General features: G+C 33.2%; 1 protein-coding gene across 9 annotated transcripts in view; it reads left to right on the top strand.

Annotated features, from left to right (window-relative positions):
* Nbeal1 (neurobeachin-like 1) overlaps window positions 1-13,588 on the top strand; it is a 167,793-nt gene extending 154,205 nt beyond the window's left edge. For 6 of the 9 annotated variants that reach the window (XM_013520719.1, XM_013520720.1, XM_013520718.1 and 3 more), the window contains 7 exons: window positions 149-258; window positions 1,673-1,845; window positions 2,830-2,924; window positions 4,591-4,707; window positions 5,220-5,381; window positions 6,331-6,479; window positions 7,533-7,819. In XM_013520719.1, coding sequence (XP_013376173.1) covers window positions 149-258; window positions 1,673-1,845; window positions 2,830-2,924; window positions 4,591-4,707; window positions 5,220-5,381; window positions 6,331-6,479; window positions 7,533-7,809 — 1,083 coding nt within the window. In that variant the 3' untranslated portion in view covers window positions 7,810-7,819. Of the gene's footprint in view, window positions 1-148; window positions 259-1,672; window positions 1,846-2,829; window positions 2,925-4,590; window positions 4,708-5,219; window positions 5,382-6,330; window positions 6,480-6,939; window positions 7,501-7,532; window positions 7,820-12,346 lie in introns of those variants that run through there. The other 3 variants (XM_013520723.1, XM_013520721.1, XM_013520724.1) reach the window with 2 other exon arrangements.
* Window positions 13,589-13,853: the final 265 nt, after the last annotated feature.

Raw genomic sequence — 13,853 nt, 5'->3', positions numbered from 1 at the left:
ACTTGCAGTAAGACTTGATGAGTTTTATGTGTTAAGTGAACTGTTCCATGGCATTTCTTAAATGGTAAATGCTGACATCCTATGAGCAACTGGTTGATATTGCTACTTTCCTTAGTGTTTCAGTTGAGTTTTATATGTTCTTTATCAGGTAACAGTAAGCATGAACTATGTTATTGGAACTCATGGATGGCTGCCTTATGACAGAAATATTTCTAATTACTTTACATTCATCAAGGATCAAACTGTGACAAATCCAAAGTAAGTAAATGAACATGTGAGACATAACAGTTGCAGCACATACCTTATTGCCAGGAAAAATAACTAGGTTGATTCATGTGAAAGTAATGTTTTGAGCCCAAATTTTATCTTCTTTTCTCCCTGTCTTCACTTCTACTCTTCTTATGTCCTGATTTGATGTTAGTTTAAAGGCAAAACTGAATTTAACAGCTGTGGAAGCAAAAGATACTAGGAATGGTAGATTTAATTGTAATTTTATTCTACTTCATGATTTATGATTTGTTTTATGTAAGAAGAATTTAGTATTTACCTTATTTTGTTTTCATCTCTAAAACTATGTTGTTTTTTCAAAACTACATTCTGATATAGGGTAATATCTCTCTTACTCTTAAGTTTTCTTAGCTGAATGTTTACATGTATTTTTTCAAGTTAAATCACAGTGTTGTTTGAGAATCAGATTGCATCATATATTTGGAGACTATTTAAAATGATATAATTATCACTGTATCTTGTCTCCCTCAACTAGCAATATATTTTTCCTTTTTATCCCACACAGAACTTAGTATTATTGTCTCTGTCTTTCTTTCTTTCTGTCTGTCTTTCTTTTTTTCTTTCTTTCTTGGTTGGTTGGTTGGTTGGTTGGTTTTTAGTACTGGGGATTGAGCCCAGGATCCACTAAGGTACATTTCCAACCTTTTTTTTTTTAAATTTTGAAACAGGGTCTTGTCAAGATGCCCAAGATGGACTCAAAACTTGAGATCCTTATATCTCAGAGTACTGGGATTGCAGGCATGCATAATCATGCCCAACTCACTGTTGTCTTTTACGTGAAGCATAATCTCAGCAAATTAATATCAAATAACAAAATTCTAGGGCTGAAATGTCAGAATTAGCCCTGTTTTCTGTATGTCTTTCTGCAGAATCTAGATTGGCCAACCTCACAGATATTTCACTTATAAGCAAAGAAGTGCTTGCTTTGGTTGAAATGGAAAAGAGTCATTATAATTAGTGTATTTATCTGAATTATTTCCTGTATATCACTTTGTATAGGAGATCCCTGGTTTTACTTTACTTCTGATTTTCCTGGTGCTGGAATATCATATCTTGTCTTTATACTTATTTCAGAGCTGCCATTTACAGAATTGCCAATTTTATTAAATTGGCTTTGAAAGCCAAGATTTAAACATTTTTCACACCTTCACTAATCTGAACTTCCTTAATCTTAACCTTTGAGACTCTTTCTCTTATTTTATGAAAAATATGAAGAAAGTAATACTAATGTATTTGCTGAAGGTTTTATCATTTATTAATAAACATTTCAAGTAGAACTTTGGGGCTTATATTTTATTTCTTTTTTAGAAAAAAAATTTTTAAATACATGATCCTAGCTAAGTGTTCTTTTAAGGGGAAGTCTAATGTTTAATTATATTTACAGAATTCAGCGAAGTCTGAATGGTCCTTTTGCTCCAGGGCTGGAACTCACGTCTAAGCTATTTGTGGTATCACATGATGCCAAGTTGCTCTTCAGTGCTGGACACTGGGATAATAGCATTCAAGTGATGTCACTTACAAAAGGCAAAATTATCTCACACAACATCAGACATATGGGTAAGTGTTAACTTTTTTCCCAAAAAGAAACAAAACAAAAATTCTGTTTTCTAAGTATAAAAGTAGTATATGCTACATAGAGTATGTAAATTTACCTATAAGCTGAATGAACTTTTTGATAGTTGATTATAAATACTGAATGCTTTCTGTAAGAGCATCTAATATATTGGAGGTATACTAAAGCACTATATAAATTAAATACACATTTATAGCATGTATAAAATGTTAGATTAAATATTTTCAAAAATTGCCTAATAAAAAATGTTTATAAAAAGAAAGCTTTTAGGACAAAGTAATAAAATTTGTCACCATTAAATAAAGCAGCAATTACCCTACTGTTGTATTAACAGTAAAGCACAAGAGATGAAATTGCTAAATGTGTTTTAACCTAGTATGTATTAGTATCTCAGTCTTCAATATAAGAGTAAAATACTGGGTAGATTTTTTTTTTTGATAAATCTGTTAGGGAAGAGAAATGAAGTGTGCTGCTAATTCTGTGCCAATGAATCCTATTACCACTTAGCATGACTGCTTACAGTTTAGGAAAAACATCTTTTATATTGTAAAATTACAGCATAATAATATGTACTGTTTTCCTAAGGGACATGGATTTTGTAGGATTGTGATACTTAATGGGAAGACAAGGTGAATGGGATCAGAGCCAGAGAAGCATATCAGATTTAACTGAAAATTTATTTCAAGCCATTTGACCTCCTCTTAAGATTCTCATAAACATTCCCCATCCCCTACAGCTTCACCTAATGCTCAAAAGAAAACAGTCTCAGAGAATGCTCTTTGAGATGATTTTCACACTGCTGCTTTCCTGTATCGTTTTCCCAGTGCTTTTCCATTGCCATCCTAACATTTTTTTCTTGCTAGAATAACTGATTCAGTAACAGCCTGAACATGAACTAAAATTTCCCTTACAATTCTCTTCCAACAAAGCCAAGCCATTTCATGTCATTTAATTCCCTTTTCTTACAGATATTGTGACTTGCTTAGCTACAGATTACTGTGGAATACATTTGATTTCTGGTTCCAGAGATACTACGTGTATGATATGGCAAATAACACAACAGGTAGTCACACATTAAAACGTTCTTGGTTCAAATAAGATTCACTTTGAAAAAACTATTGAGATGTTCCAAAAGAGTCATGAATTTTTCTCTAGCAGTAAATGTTCCTGGGTATAAGCACCTTCTGTCCTAATCGCCGCATATTTTTCTAGGTTTCTTTTCTGATTCTTTGCCTTGTAACTTATTACTTTGCAAAATTTCTCCTTGTTAACCTTTCAGTGTTTTAGTCTCAATTAGAAAAATAGTATTTTTTATTTTCTTGATAGCACAATAATATTTCTACTTTCTTTTTTGGGGGGAACTACTAGAAGTTACAGATACATAATTTTTATCTTTATTAAATTCTCATAACACTGGTCAAGAAGTTTCTTTTTTTTTGCTGGGCATGGTGGTACATGCCTATAATCCCAGCACTTCAATTCCTATAATAAACCCACGTAAATTATGGTGTGTTGCTACTATATTTTATTGGTATGTGTTAGTTGCTTTAATTTTTCTCTACTCTCAATTGAAGTAGATCAGGTTTTATTATTTTTATCATGTTTTGCATTTGAGATATGTAGCCTTTATAAAATGAACTTAGGGAAAGTCCATCCTTTTTTATAACTTACATTGTTTAAATTATGTAGGAATATAGAAGGTACCTGATGTAGGAATATAGAAGGTACCTGATGTGTAAAAATTAAGTAAAGTGCACTAAGCATTTAGGCTGACACTTGGAAAGACTGTCCCAGTCAGTAGAGTGCCAAGGGAATTTTTATGTACTCTGTGTAGAACAGACAAAATGTATGGGCAGAGTTGTGTAGAGTAATTATGAATAAAGCAAGTAACATGTCAACTATTCAAACACTCTATAGCATATAAAGTAATATACAAACAAAGCATGCTAAAGGCATCAAAGAATCTTCTTCTAGAGAAAACAGAAGAGAAATTCCTTACAATAAAATTGTGTCACTAGAACCTAAGAATAGTGGTGCAACAAAATAGGAGCCCTAAGATGAAATGAAAACAGGTTACAGAAGAATCAAACAGTAAAGCCAGTGCAAACTAGTTACAAATTTAAATAAACCCAACATAGAAACATCAAGATTAATTTCCAAATTAATAGTATGGAAGAAAGATTTAAGCCACCAAAGAAAATACACATTAAAAAGATTAAAGTATAAAGGAAGAATAATAGCTATAAAAATTAAAGACAAATCATTGTGAATATAATTGAGGTCCCTGAACTAGAGACTCCCATAAATGGCAAAGGGAAATTATTCAGAGGTATAAGACAAAAAGTGTCTTTGAAGTTAATGAAGACTGGGGCAGGAGTATAGCTCAGAGGCAAAAGCGCCTGCCTGGAAAGCACAAGGTCCTGTGTTCGATTCCCAGTACCAAAAATACCCCTCCTTGAAATTAATGAAGAGTAAAGCTGCACGTTAAAAGAAAAAGTAATATATCTGGAAAAAATTAATCTAGGACAGTCAGTATTAAGTTTTTTGAGCTTCAAAAGCTTGAAGAATCAGTCAGAAATCCAAGAAGAAACAGAAGAATGAGTACTATTTTGAGTAACTATTGGCCATATTTTCAGTATTTGTTTTTTGTTAGAAAGTTTAAATGCATTATAAACTGTTACAATTGTGAAAAAAAATGCTTTATCTTTGCCCTTCTGTTCTTATGTTAGGGAGGTGTTCCTGTGGGCTTAGCATCTAAACCCTTCCAGATTCTTTATGGACACACTGATGAGGTACTGAGTGTTGCCATCAGCACTGAGCTAGACATGGCAGTGTCGGGATCAAGGGTAAGAACTCAGCTTTAAAAAAGACTTGTTGTATAGCAGTGTTTCCATTTCAGAACGTCTTCTGGGGGAATTAGTAAGAGAAACTTTTTAACATATTTACATAGGACATTGTAAAAGTACAATAAAATAGAAAAAATGTAAAAGAAACTGGATTCTATTTGGGAATTAGATTGATTTTCCTAGTTAAGAGGGCATTTTATGACATAAAATGCTACCTGAAATTTGAAGATTGGCATTTTTTATCTTTTTTTTTTTTTTTTTTTGGTTTTTCTCTGGTACCGGGAACCGAACTCATGACCTTGCGCTTGCCAGGCAGGCACTTTGCCGCTGAGCTAAATCCCCAGCCCGGCATTTTTTTTTTTCTAAGCTACCTGTATCCTTAGTGAAATAATCATTTTCTCAGTTCTTTCCCTGAATTTCTTTATCCAGCCACCTTTATTTTCTTCCTTTTTGCTGTTACTATCCATGGGGTTTTTTTTTGTTTTTCATTTTCTAATATCTCCTCTATGTAGGATGGCACCGTGATTATATATACCATTAAGAAAGGTCAGTACATGAGGACTTTACGACCACCTTGTGAGAGTTCTCTGCTCCTGACCATTCCCAGTTTGGGTATATCTTGGGAAGGGCATATTGTCATCTACTCCAGCACTGAAGAAAAGACCACCCTCAAGGTACCTGACACTTCCTTGCAGTAAGCACAGCGTGACAGAAGCATGTCTTTCCCTTTCCACATACGCAGTAGTTTGAGCACAGAAAGAACACTGTGTTTTAAGGAGGCTGTTTTTCTTTTCATCATTTAGTTGGTCATTCCTTACTATAGACTTCTACTATAATCTTGGACTAATATTTGTAGTTTATTATAGGAATTTCTATTAGTCTGTGTGATATATGATTAAACAATCATTTCTAATCATGTGGGACATCATAAGCTTAAGTGGAAATGATAGCCAATTTAAATTATTTTTTCATAAGGCAGGGTATAAATAAATAAGCCCTGCATTTTATATGTTTATTTCCTTTCCGTGATAAAGCTTCTAAAACATTAAAAGCATCTTTTTCTCTTGCTTTAATAATGTGAAATTAAGCCAGGTGTGCTGGTGCATGCCTGTCGTCCCAGCACTCCAGAAACTGAGACAGGAGGGTCACTGCGCATTGAAGGCCAGCCTGAACTGCATAGTGAGATCCTGTCTCTAATAATAATAATAATAATAGTAATGTGGGATATTTTGAGGACTGGAGATTTTACTTTTCCTTCAGGTAAGTGTGAGACATCCTGTTTGACATTTATTTACTTGGCAGTCCAGTTTGTTTGGGTTTTGCTGGGAGGAGGGGTTATTTTTGGGTTTTTTGAGACAGGGTTTTGCTGTATAGTTCAGGCTGCCTCTGAACTCACTATGTAGTCCAGGCTGGCCTCAAACTTGTAGCAATCCTCCTGCCTCAGCTAGGCCTGCTGGGGTTACAGGCATGTACCACCATACCTGGTTGGCAGTCTAGTTTGAAATCACTCTCATTGTCTGTACACTTTTCCTTTAAGTATGACTATATTTTCATTTCAAAATTTTAATCATTCTGTTACAACTTTAACGAATCGTTAAACTTTCCTCTTCAATTTTTTTGCAGGATAAGAATGCATTACATATGTTTTCGGTAAATGGCAAGTATCTAGGATCTCAAGTCCTGAAGGAACAAATATCAGATATGTGTATAATTGGAGAGCACATTGTCATGGGCAGTTTACAAGGGTTGCTTTCTATAAGAGACCTCCACAGGTAAGTTATAAAAATTATTGAAGCATTACTTTAGAATAGGTAGCAATACTTTGAGCCTAGAGTGGAAATCAGGAATCTAAACTTCCTAATCCTTTGAGTTTTCATTTTTAAAAATACCTCTTTTCACATTAGGAAAAAAATTGAAGATGCTAAAGTATTCCTGGATTAGTAAATGAAATATATATACACACATTAAAAATGTGTAGAAAACTTTACATTATGTATATTTTACCACAGTTAAAATTTTTAAAAATATGTAGAGTTGTCAAAAAGTTTTAATAGCGCTAAGCCTGAATTATGGATTTGGAAGTTTGTCCAAGTTAGGGTTTGAATTTTTACAAAGTAAAACTTTTTTAAACTCTCATAAGAAAAACTATTTTTAATGTTATTCATGCATTATTGGTGGTGGAAACTTCTTTAATTCAGTGAAAGAATCTTCTATTCTTTAATGTTTCCCCAGAAGATCTGTTCATACTGCTGGTAGGTCACTGGGTTCTACTGTAACAAAGTACAGATGTTAATCGACATGGTTTCTGCTACTACAGCACAACTACCCTCAAAGGATCCTCCATTCGTGAAACTGCAGTGAAGTATCATGAAAGAATATGTATCTTCAATTTTCTGAAAAAGCTATGAAAATACTATTCCATTCATATTTTTGTGAATCCAAATATTTTCATATGCTTCAAAAATAAAAAGCATAGCAACAAATTTAAATTAGAAACAAATGTATGGACCCAACTATCTTCTAATAGGTTGGACATTACTTTGTAAAAATATACAGCAGTGCTACCTTCTTATTAATTACTATATATTTTTTGTTTTGGAAACTATAATTTTTCTTAAAATGTATCATTTATAATTAATGGGTTTATTGCTACTTTAATGAATTAATAAAAGAATATTCTTTTAAAAATCTATCAGGTGTTTTAGGTAGTACTGTAAATGTGGGCCCTTATGTGAGTCACTTCTAGATTATTTTTATTTTCCAGGTATAAAATTGTGATTCCAGGATATGTGCATGTAATTATGTCTTCTTTATTTCTCTTCTAGTTTGAATCTCAGCATCACACCATTAGACATGCGATTGCCTATCCACTGTGTTTGTATAACTAAGGAAAACAGCCATATTCTAGTAGGTTTAGAAGATGGCAAATTGATTGTAGTGGGTGTTGGCAAACCAGCTGAGGTAAAACCTAACGTCATGAATTTTATTTCCCGTACTGTTGGGGATTCCTTTGCTTCTCCTTTATTCCAGCTAACTCAGAAATCTCCATTATGGATGAACAAGTTAAAAAACAAATTTGATTTTTCAAAGGGCAATAAATGAAAACAGACCGTAAAGCTGTTGTTCAAGAGTGATGTTTATGTTAATGATGAAAGCACACATTTGGTAGTTTTTGTCTCCCATTATATGAATAAGATTTTTTTATTCCAGATCTAGATTCAAGACTAATACATAGGTTTTTAATACATAAAAACCTTTATAAAAAAAATCAGCTCAGACAATGAGACTGCTTAATTTTAATATGTGTATTTAGCATGACCGTACATCTTTTTGAAAAATTATTATTCTCAGTGAATTTCCTGTAATTGTAAGTCTACTTGCTAATGGTTTATCAGTTACTAAATATTAAGATGAAATAAGTCTAGCTCTTATCTCTTCAAGAACTAAGTGGCTGTATTCCAAGTAATTTACTGATTCTTTTAAGAAATCTATTACACAGAGCTACATTAATCATAAGTTTTTTGTAGTCACCAATTGTCTTTCATGAGAAATCTAATATGGCATCTGTGGGATTATTTTAAGAGAAAATTTTACTATCACACAGTAGTTGTTAGTAAGTCTATGACAGTGCAGAAGGACCTTTCTTTTTATAAGTATTTTAGGATTTCTTAACAACCCTTCATTATCAGCAGCTTTACACCTCAGTATTTCACTTGTATTTAAAATATGTAAATGTGTTCTTATTTAACACTGAGTTTCCTGATTAACAAATTTTCCAAATCATACCTGCCTCCTGCTAATGTGAGAATCACATAAGCGCTCTGCTCAGACTTTACTTTTTGTGTTTTACTTTCTGTGGTTTACTCAAATGCTTTTTTAATTGCCTCCTTTCCTCACCATTAGGTAAGCTTGTCAGTTTCTGATCTTGCTAAATTTTTTTAATGAAATGACCGATACTGTATACATTTTCCTTTCAAAATATATTAGAAAAAACACCCGAGCAGAGCAACTAGGTTTCATAGATCTAAATTAATATTTTATAATATTACAAATAAGTTAGGTAATTTCCCTTGTTAATTTGTTTCACATCTTTGGCTACCTGAATTATGGATCTACTTTAGTAAATTGAATACTCATAATCTCTCAAAATATAATTTGTTTAATAACTATGACCATGTAATATATGAACTAGATTAATACTTAGTTATGAAAAGATATTTCTATTTCAAGATTCCCCCCACTTGAACTGGGAATTCAATCCAGGACTTCATTCAACAAGATTTTTTTTTTTTTTAATTTGGTACTGAGGATTGAATGGGACCAGGGGTGTGCTGCCACTTATCCAGAGCCCCTTTTTATTCCTTCTTTTTTTTTTTTTTGGTGGTAGGCGACAGTGGTGTTTATAAAAGACACAGTGAATATAGACTTAGGTGCACTTTCATGCTGGTGATTTTTCTTTTTTAAAATGTAATCCACTAATATTTTAAGAAAAAAATTTAAAACAAAAGCTGCATATTAATATTACACACAAATTGAAACGTAGGTGACTTTTAGCACAGTGTATACATGCTTACATAAACTCAAATAGTTGCACATTTAAAACAATTTCTATTTAACATATGAAAGTTCTGAAATAAATAAAAGCATTAATACTATATAAAACTGAAGTTAGAACATCAATTTGCTACAAGCATATAAAAACGTTAAGTGCTTTCTTGGAGTTTCAGGTTACCTCTTCAAAACACCATCTTGCGCCAGGTGTGGTGGCGCACGCCTATAATCCCAGCACTCGGGAGGCTGAGGGAGGAGGGTTGTTGTGAGTTCGAGACCAGCCTGGGCTACACAGTGAGCTCAAGGCCATTCTGAACTGCCTTGCGAGACCCTGTCTCAAAAAGACAAAAACCAAAGCAAAACAAAACAAAACACCATCTTGCTTGCATTTATAGTCCTTCTCCAATAATCAGTATGGACTTTTTTCTCTCAAGAGGTTTATTTTCCAAGTACATTGTAAGCTCAAGAAAATGAACCCAACAATTATGCAGTATAATTATGACATAACAACTTATTGCACATAATGCTTTAAAGTAGGTTTGGATGATGTTCCCAAACACTTTGGTATATGTTCTTCTGGAACTTCTACTAGAAATAATAGAAAACTTAAGTCCCTTCCATCCCCATTTGCATTAAAGTAGACAAGTCTTTGGTTACAAAGTTCTACATTGTGGGCATTTATTATCAACAAAATGGTCCCCAAACCAATAAATGGTGCTGATGTATTATTAGTTCACAAGACTTTGTTTAAACCTGTTTCTAATGCAGTTGGATGCTGTAAATACTCAATTACTGTATCACTGATAGTTTCAATCTTTCACCTACAAGCAGAGAATCAATACCATTTAATCACTTCTCTGTGAATTTTCTGGTGTAACCTAAACTGTACAGTAATTTTCGGTAATTATACTGTTCTACAGTATATGTGATTATTAGAAAAGCATTAAATTTAATTAGCTTATTCTGGTAAGTCCATATTAGACTGTAGGTAAATTTGCATTAAATATAGTAGCTTGTGAGATAGTGCTTATTTAAAACCCCAAACCATTCCATGTACAGGAGGAACAGTTGCAAATGTATAAATCAGCAGATATACAAGGAGAACACCAAACATACTTTATTAGCACAAAAAAAGCAGCCATAACAAGGCACAGCAAGCAGAAACATACATTAGCAGTCAAAGGGTTAGTGTTGCATACAAATACAGCTTTTCTCTTTTGTAGCCTTGGAGATAGCCATAGGGATATAAAATGACCTTCTGTAGCAACTGGTAAGGAAACTAAGGACACTCGCCAGTGGTACAGAGTACATTAACAAAAGGACAGAAGAATGGATCAGATTACTGTAGTGCAAATGTCTAGGACAGAACTGAAAATTCAGTTCAGTACTGAGCAAACACTAGAACTGGTAATAACTTACCAAAGCTTTCACTCAAGTTGCTCTAAGTACAATCCTAAGTGACAGAAAGGTGCTAAGTGAAGTTACTTACAGACGCAGTAGTTGTACAGTACCTTTTAAATCTGCATTTTTAGGTTTCACGTTTTTCCATGAAGAATTGACTGCACTGAAGTTCTATAAATTATACAAAAATATGGAACACTTCACAAATTTGCGTGTCATCCTTGCGCAGGGGCCATGCTAATCTGCTCTGTATTGTTCCAATTTTAGTGTATGTGCCGAAGCGAGCATTTTTTTTTTTTTAAGGAGGCTCTTACTATATAGTTCATGCTGGCCTCAAGCTCACTATGTAGCCCAGGCTGGCCTCAAACTCACAATCCTCCTGCCTCAGTCTCCTAAGTGCTGGGATTAGAGGTATGTACCACCATGCCTGGCATTCTTTTAATGTTTGAGACAGGATCTCAGTAAGTTACCCAGATGGGTCTCAAATGTGCGATCTTCCTGCCTCAGCTTCCCACATAGCTGGGATTAGACATATGCCACTGCACCCAGCTATCTGTTTTTTCATCTAAAACATCAAAATCTTGATTAATGTATATTTTTAAATCATGTACCAGTTTTATATATTATTTTGTCAGTGTGAAATTCATATTTATAAATTAGATGATAGAGAAGTAATAGATCAATGAAAATAATATTTCAGGAAATACATCTGGATATGAAAATGCAAACAAGTATCCAAAGCCACTGGTAACTTTTAATGAGGCTTGTCTTTTGTCATCTAATAAATGTACCCTAGGAAAGTTGCCATTTGAACAGAATAGGAGAGGAATATATAGTAAAAAGTAAACTGTCACTGGGCTAGGCATAACTGGTTATACCTGGAATCCAGGCTACTCTGTAATCTCACAAACTTGGGCGCCTCAAGCAGAAAGGGTCCGCTTTAGAAAGATCTGTCTCAAAGTGAGAAGTATAAAAGGGCTGGTGATGCAGCTCAGTGCCACCGGGGCCCAACCCTCAGTGCCACAAAAATAGAAATAAAAAGGTAGATTGTACTTGGGAAAGAGATTACAACAAATTATATGGGATGTTTTGCCACTTAGATTTATAAGCACTTTTAAAAAACATTTATCACGGATTTAATTAATATTTAATATATGCTAAGAAAGGATGATTAGGTAGTACAGATTTAATGATGAATGACATGTGATTCTTACCTGTAAAGGATTTATATTATTCTTGCTTTCTAAACTACTTCTACTCATTCTCTTGTTAAATATTGATTTTTAAGATTATTGCTTTATTTTCATTGAAACATTATTCTTCCTTATGTTTGACATTAATGGTACTCCAAATACCAGAAAAGAAAATCTCCAAATCTATATATCTTATTGGCTAGATGAAGTATAATTCAATAAGTTTATTTTAATGAAGTGATACATATTTTTGTTAATTTTTATCTGATAATTTTGACATAACTGGGACATTTTGTTTTTAGATTTACAAATTAGCATGAGACCTTTCTGAACTAAAACGTAATCAGAAGCTTTTATTATTAATCAAGAATCCTTGAAACATTAACAGTCTGCTAACAAAACTTGCTTATTCTGCAAAATCAATGTCATATAATGATTTTATTCTTCTGTTTTCTTAACATCTATTTTCCATTTCTCTGAATTACTTTAAACAGATGCGCTCAGGTCAGCTTTCTCGAAAATTGTGGGGATCTAGCAAGCGACTCAGCCAGATTTCAGCTGGAGAAACCGAATATAATACTCAAGATTCCAAGTGATTATTTCCATCTTCTGTCATGGATAACTGAAACTTGCTTTATTGCTTTGTCACTTTGACCACATCTCTCAACTGTCTAAAAGACTCTAAAACTTTTATGTCTGAAAATCCCTTAGGGTTTTATACAATTTGGTATAGTGTATGTAATTATGTAGGGTGTATTATTATCCACTTTTAGCCTTTCTGGTTAATGTTAATCCATTCATATTAACCAATTCTTGGTCTACGCTAAGATGGATTCAGTAAACCACATTTGATTTAATTTGATGACCCCTTCCAAAAAATCATTAGATCCATTTTTAAGTGAATTTTCAGGGGTCCAGGGATATAGCTCAGTAGCACAGCACCTGCCTGGCAAGCATCAGGTTGTGAGTTTGATTCCTGGTACCAAAGGAAAAAAAAAGTAAATTTTCACAATGAAACTAGATTCAATTCATTTATTATCCAAAGTAGCAAAATTTAAGGTATTTCTAGTAAGAGTACAGACAATGGGCTGAGAAATGTGGCCTTCTAAACATTCTTTGGGTAATCACTTTCCTGTTTTCTGAATACCACATTAAAAAATCATTCATGAATCTCCTGATTGGAGGTAATAATTTTTAATGTATCTGTTGCACACTTAGATTTTTAAAACTCACCAAAAATTCCAGGATGCATGGTAAGATTAAAATAAAAATATTGAAACTGGCATAATGGCTCATTCCCCTTCTACTTAACATGTTGTTAATGAAAATTTGAGTTGTATTATCTTGAATAATATAAGTTGAGTAGGAAAAAAAGAAGCTAGAGATACACTGTACAGATATGTTTCATTATAGTATATTTAAGCAAAAAATGCTGGTTGTTATTTTAACAGAGGGTATTATAAGTAGCATTGGCAGCATAGTTTACAAATGCAAAATTCAAAATTTCTTGGCTTTTTCTTTGCTAAGCAAGTACTGTGTTTTACTCTGAAAATTAGAATTGACTTTATCCAAATGTATTACTTTTTTACCTAGGATATCTGTATGATTAATGTATGAACTGAAAAGACATACGTAACTTAATAATTTAGCTTAATTAATTTCTTGGGGTTTTTTGTTTGTTTGGTTTGTTGGTCAGTTGGTTGGTTGGTTATTTTGAGATAGGGCCTCACTTTGTACTTCAGGCTGGCCTTGAGGTCTTGGCAATCCTCCTGCCTCAGCCTCCTAAACACTGGGATTATAGGCGTGTACCACTAGGCTTGGCTGCTAAAGTAATTTTTTAAAAAACACTTTCATTTCACATTATGTACAACTTTTAGGATTACAGTTAATCTTATAGGTAGCTAAGTGTTATGCTTTCTAATTCAAGATTTTATAGTAAAAGGATGAATAATTTATTTGGAGTTCAAAGAGATTGTTAAGCCTAGTTCTTTTATAAAATCA

The sequence above is a fragment of the Chinchilla lanigera genome, unplaced genomic scaffold (assembly GCF_000276665.1).
Source record: "Chinchilla lanigera isolate Chin_1 unplaced genomic scaffold, ChiLan1.0 scaffold00056, whole genome shotgun sequence".
Taxonomy (NCBI): domain Eukaryota; kingdom Metazoa; phylum Chordata; class Mammalia; order Rodentia; family Chinchillidae; genus Chinchilla; species Chinchilla lanigera.
The sequence above is the reverse complement of the archived record's forward strand: the minus strand, read 5'-3'. Positions and strand labels throughout refer to the sequence as shown.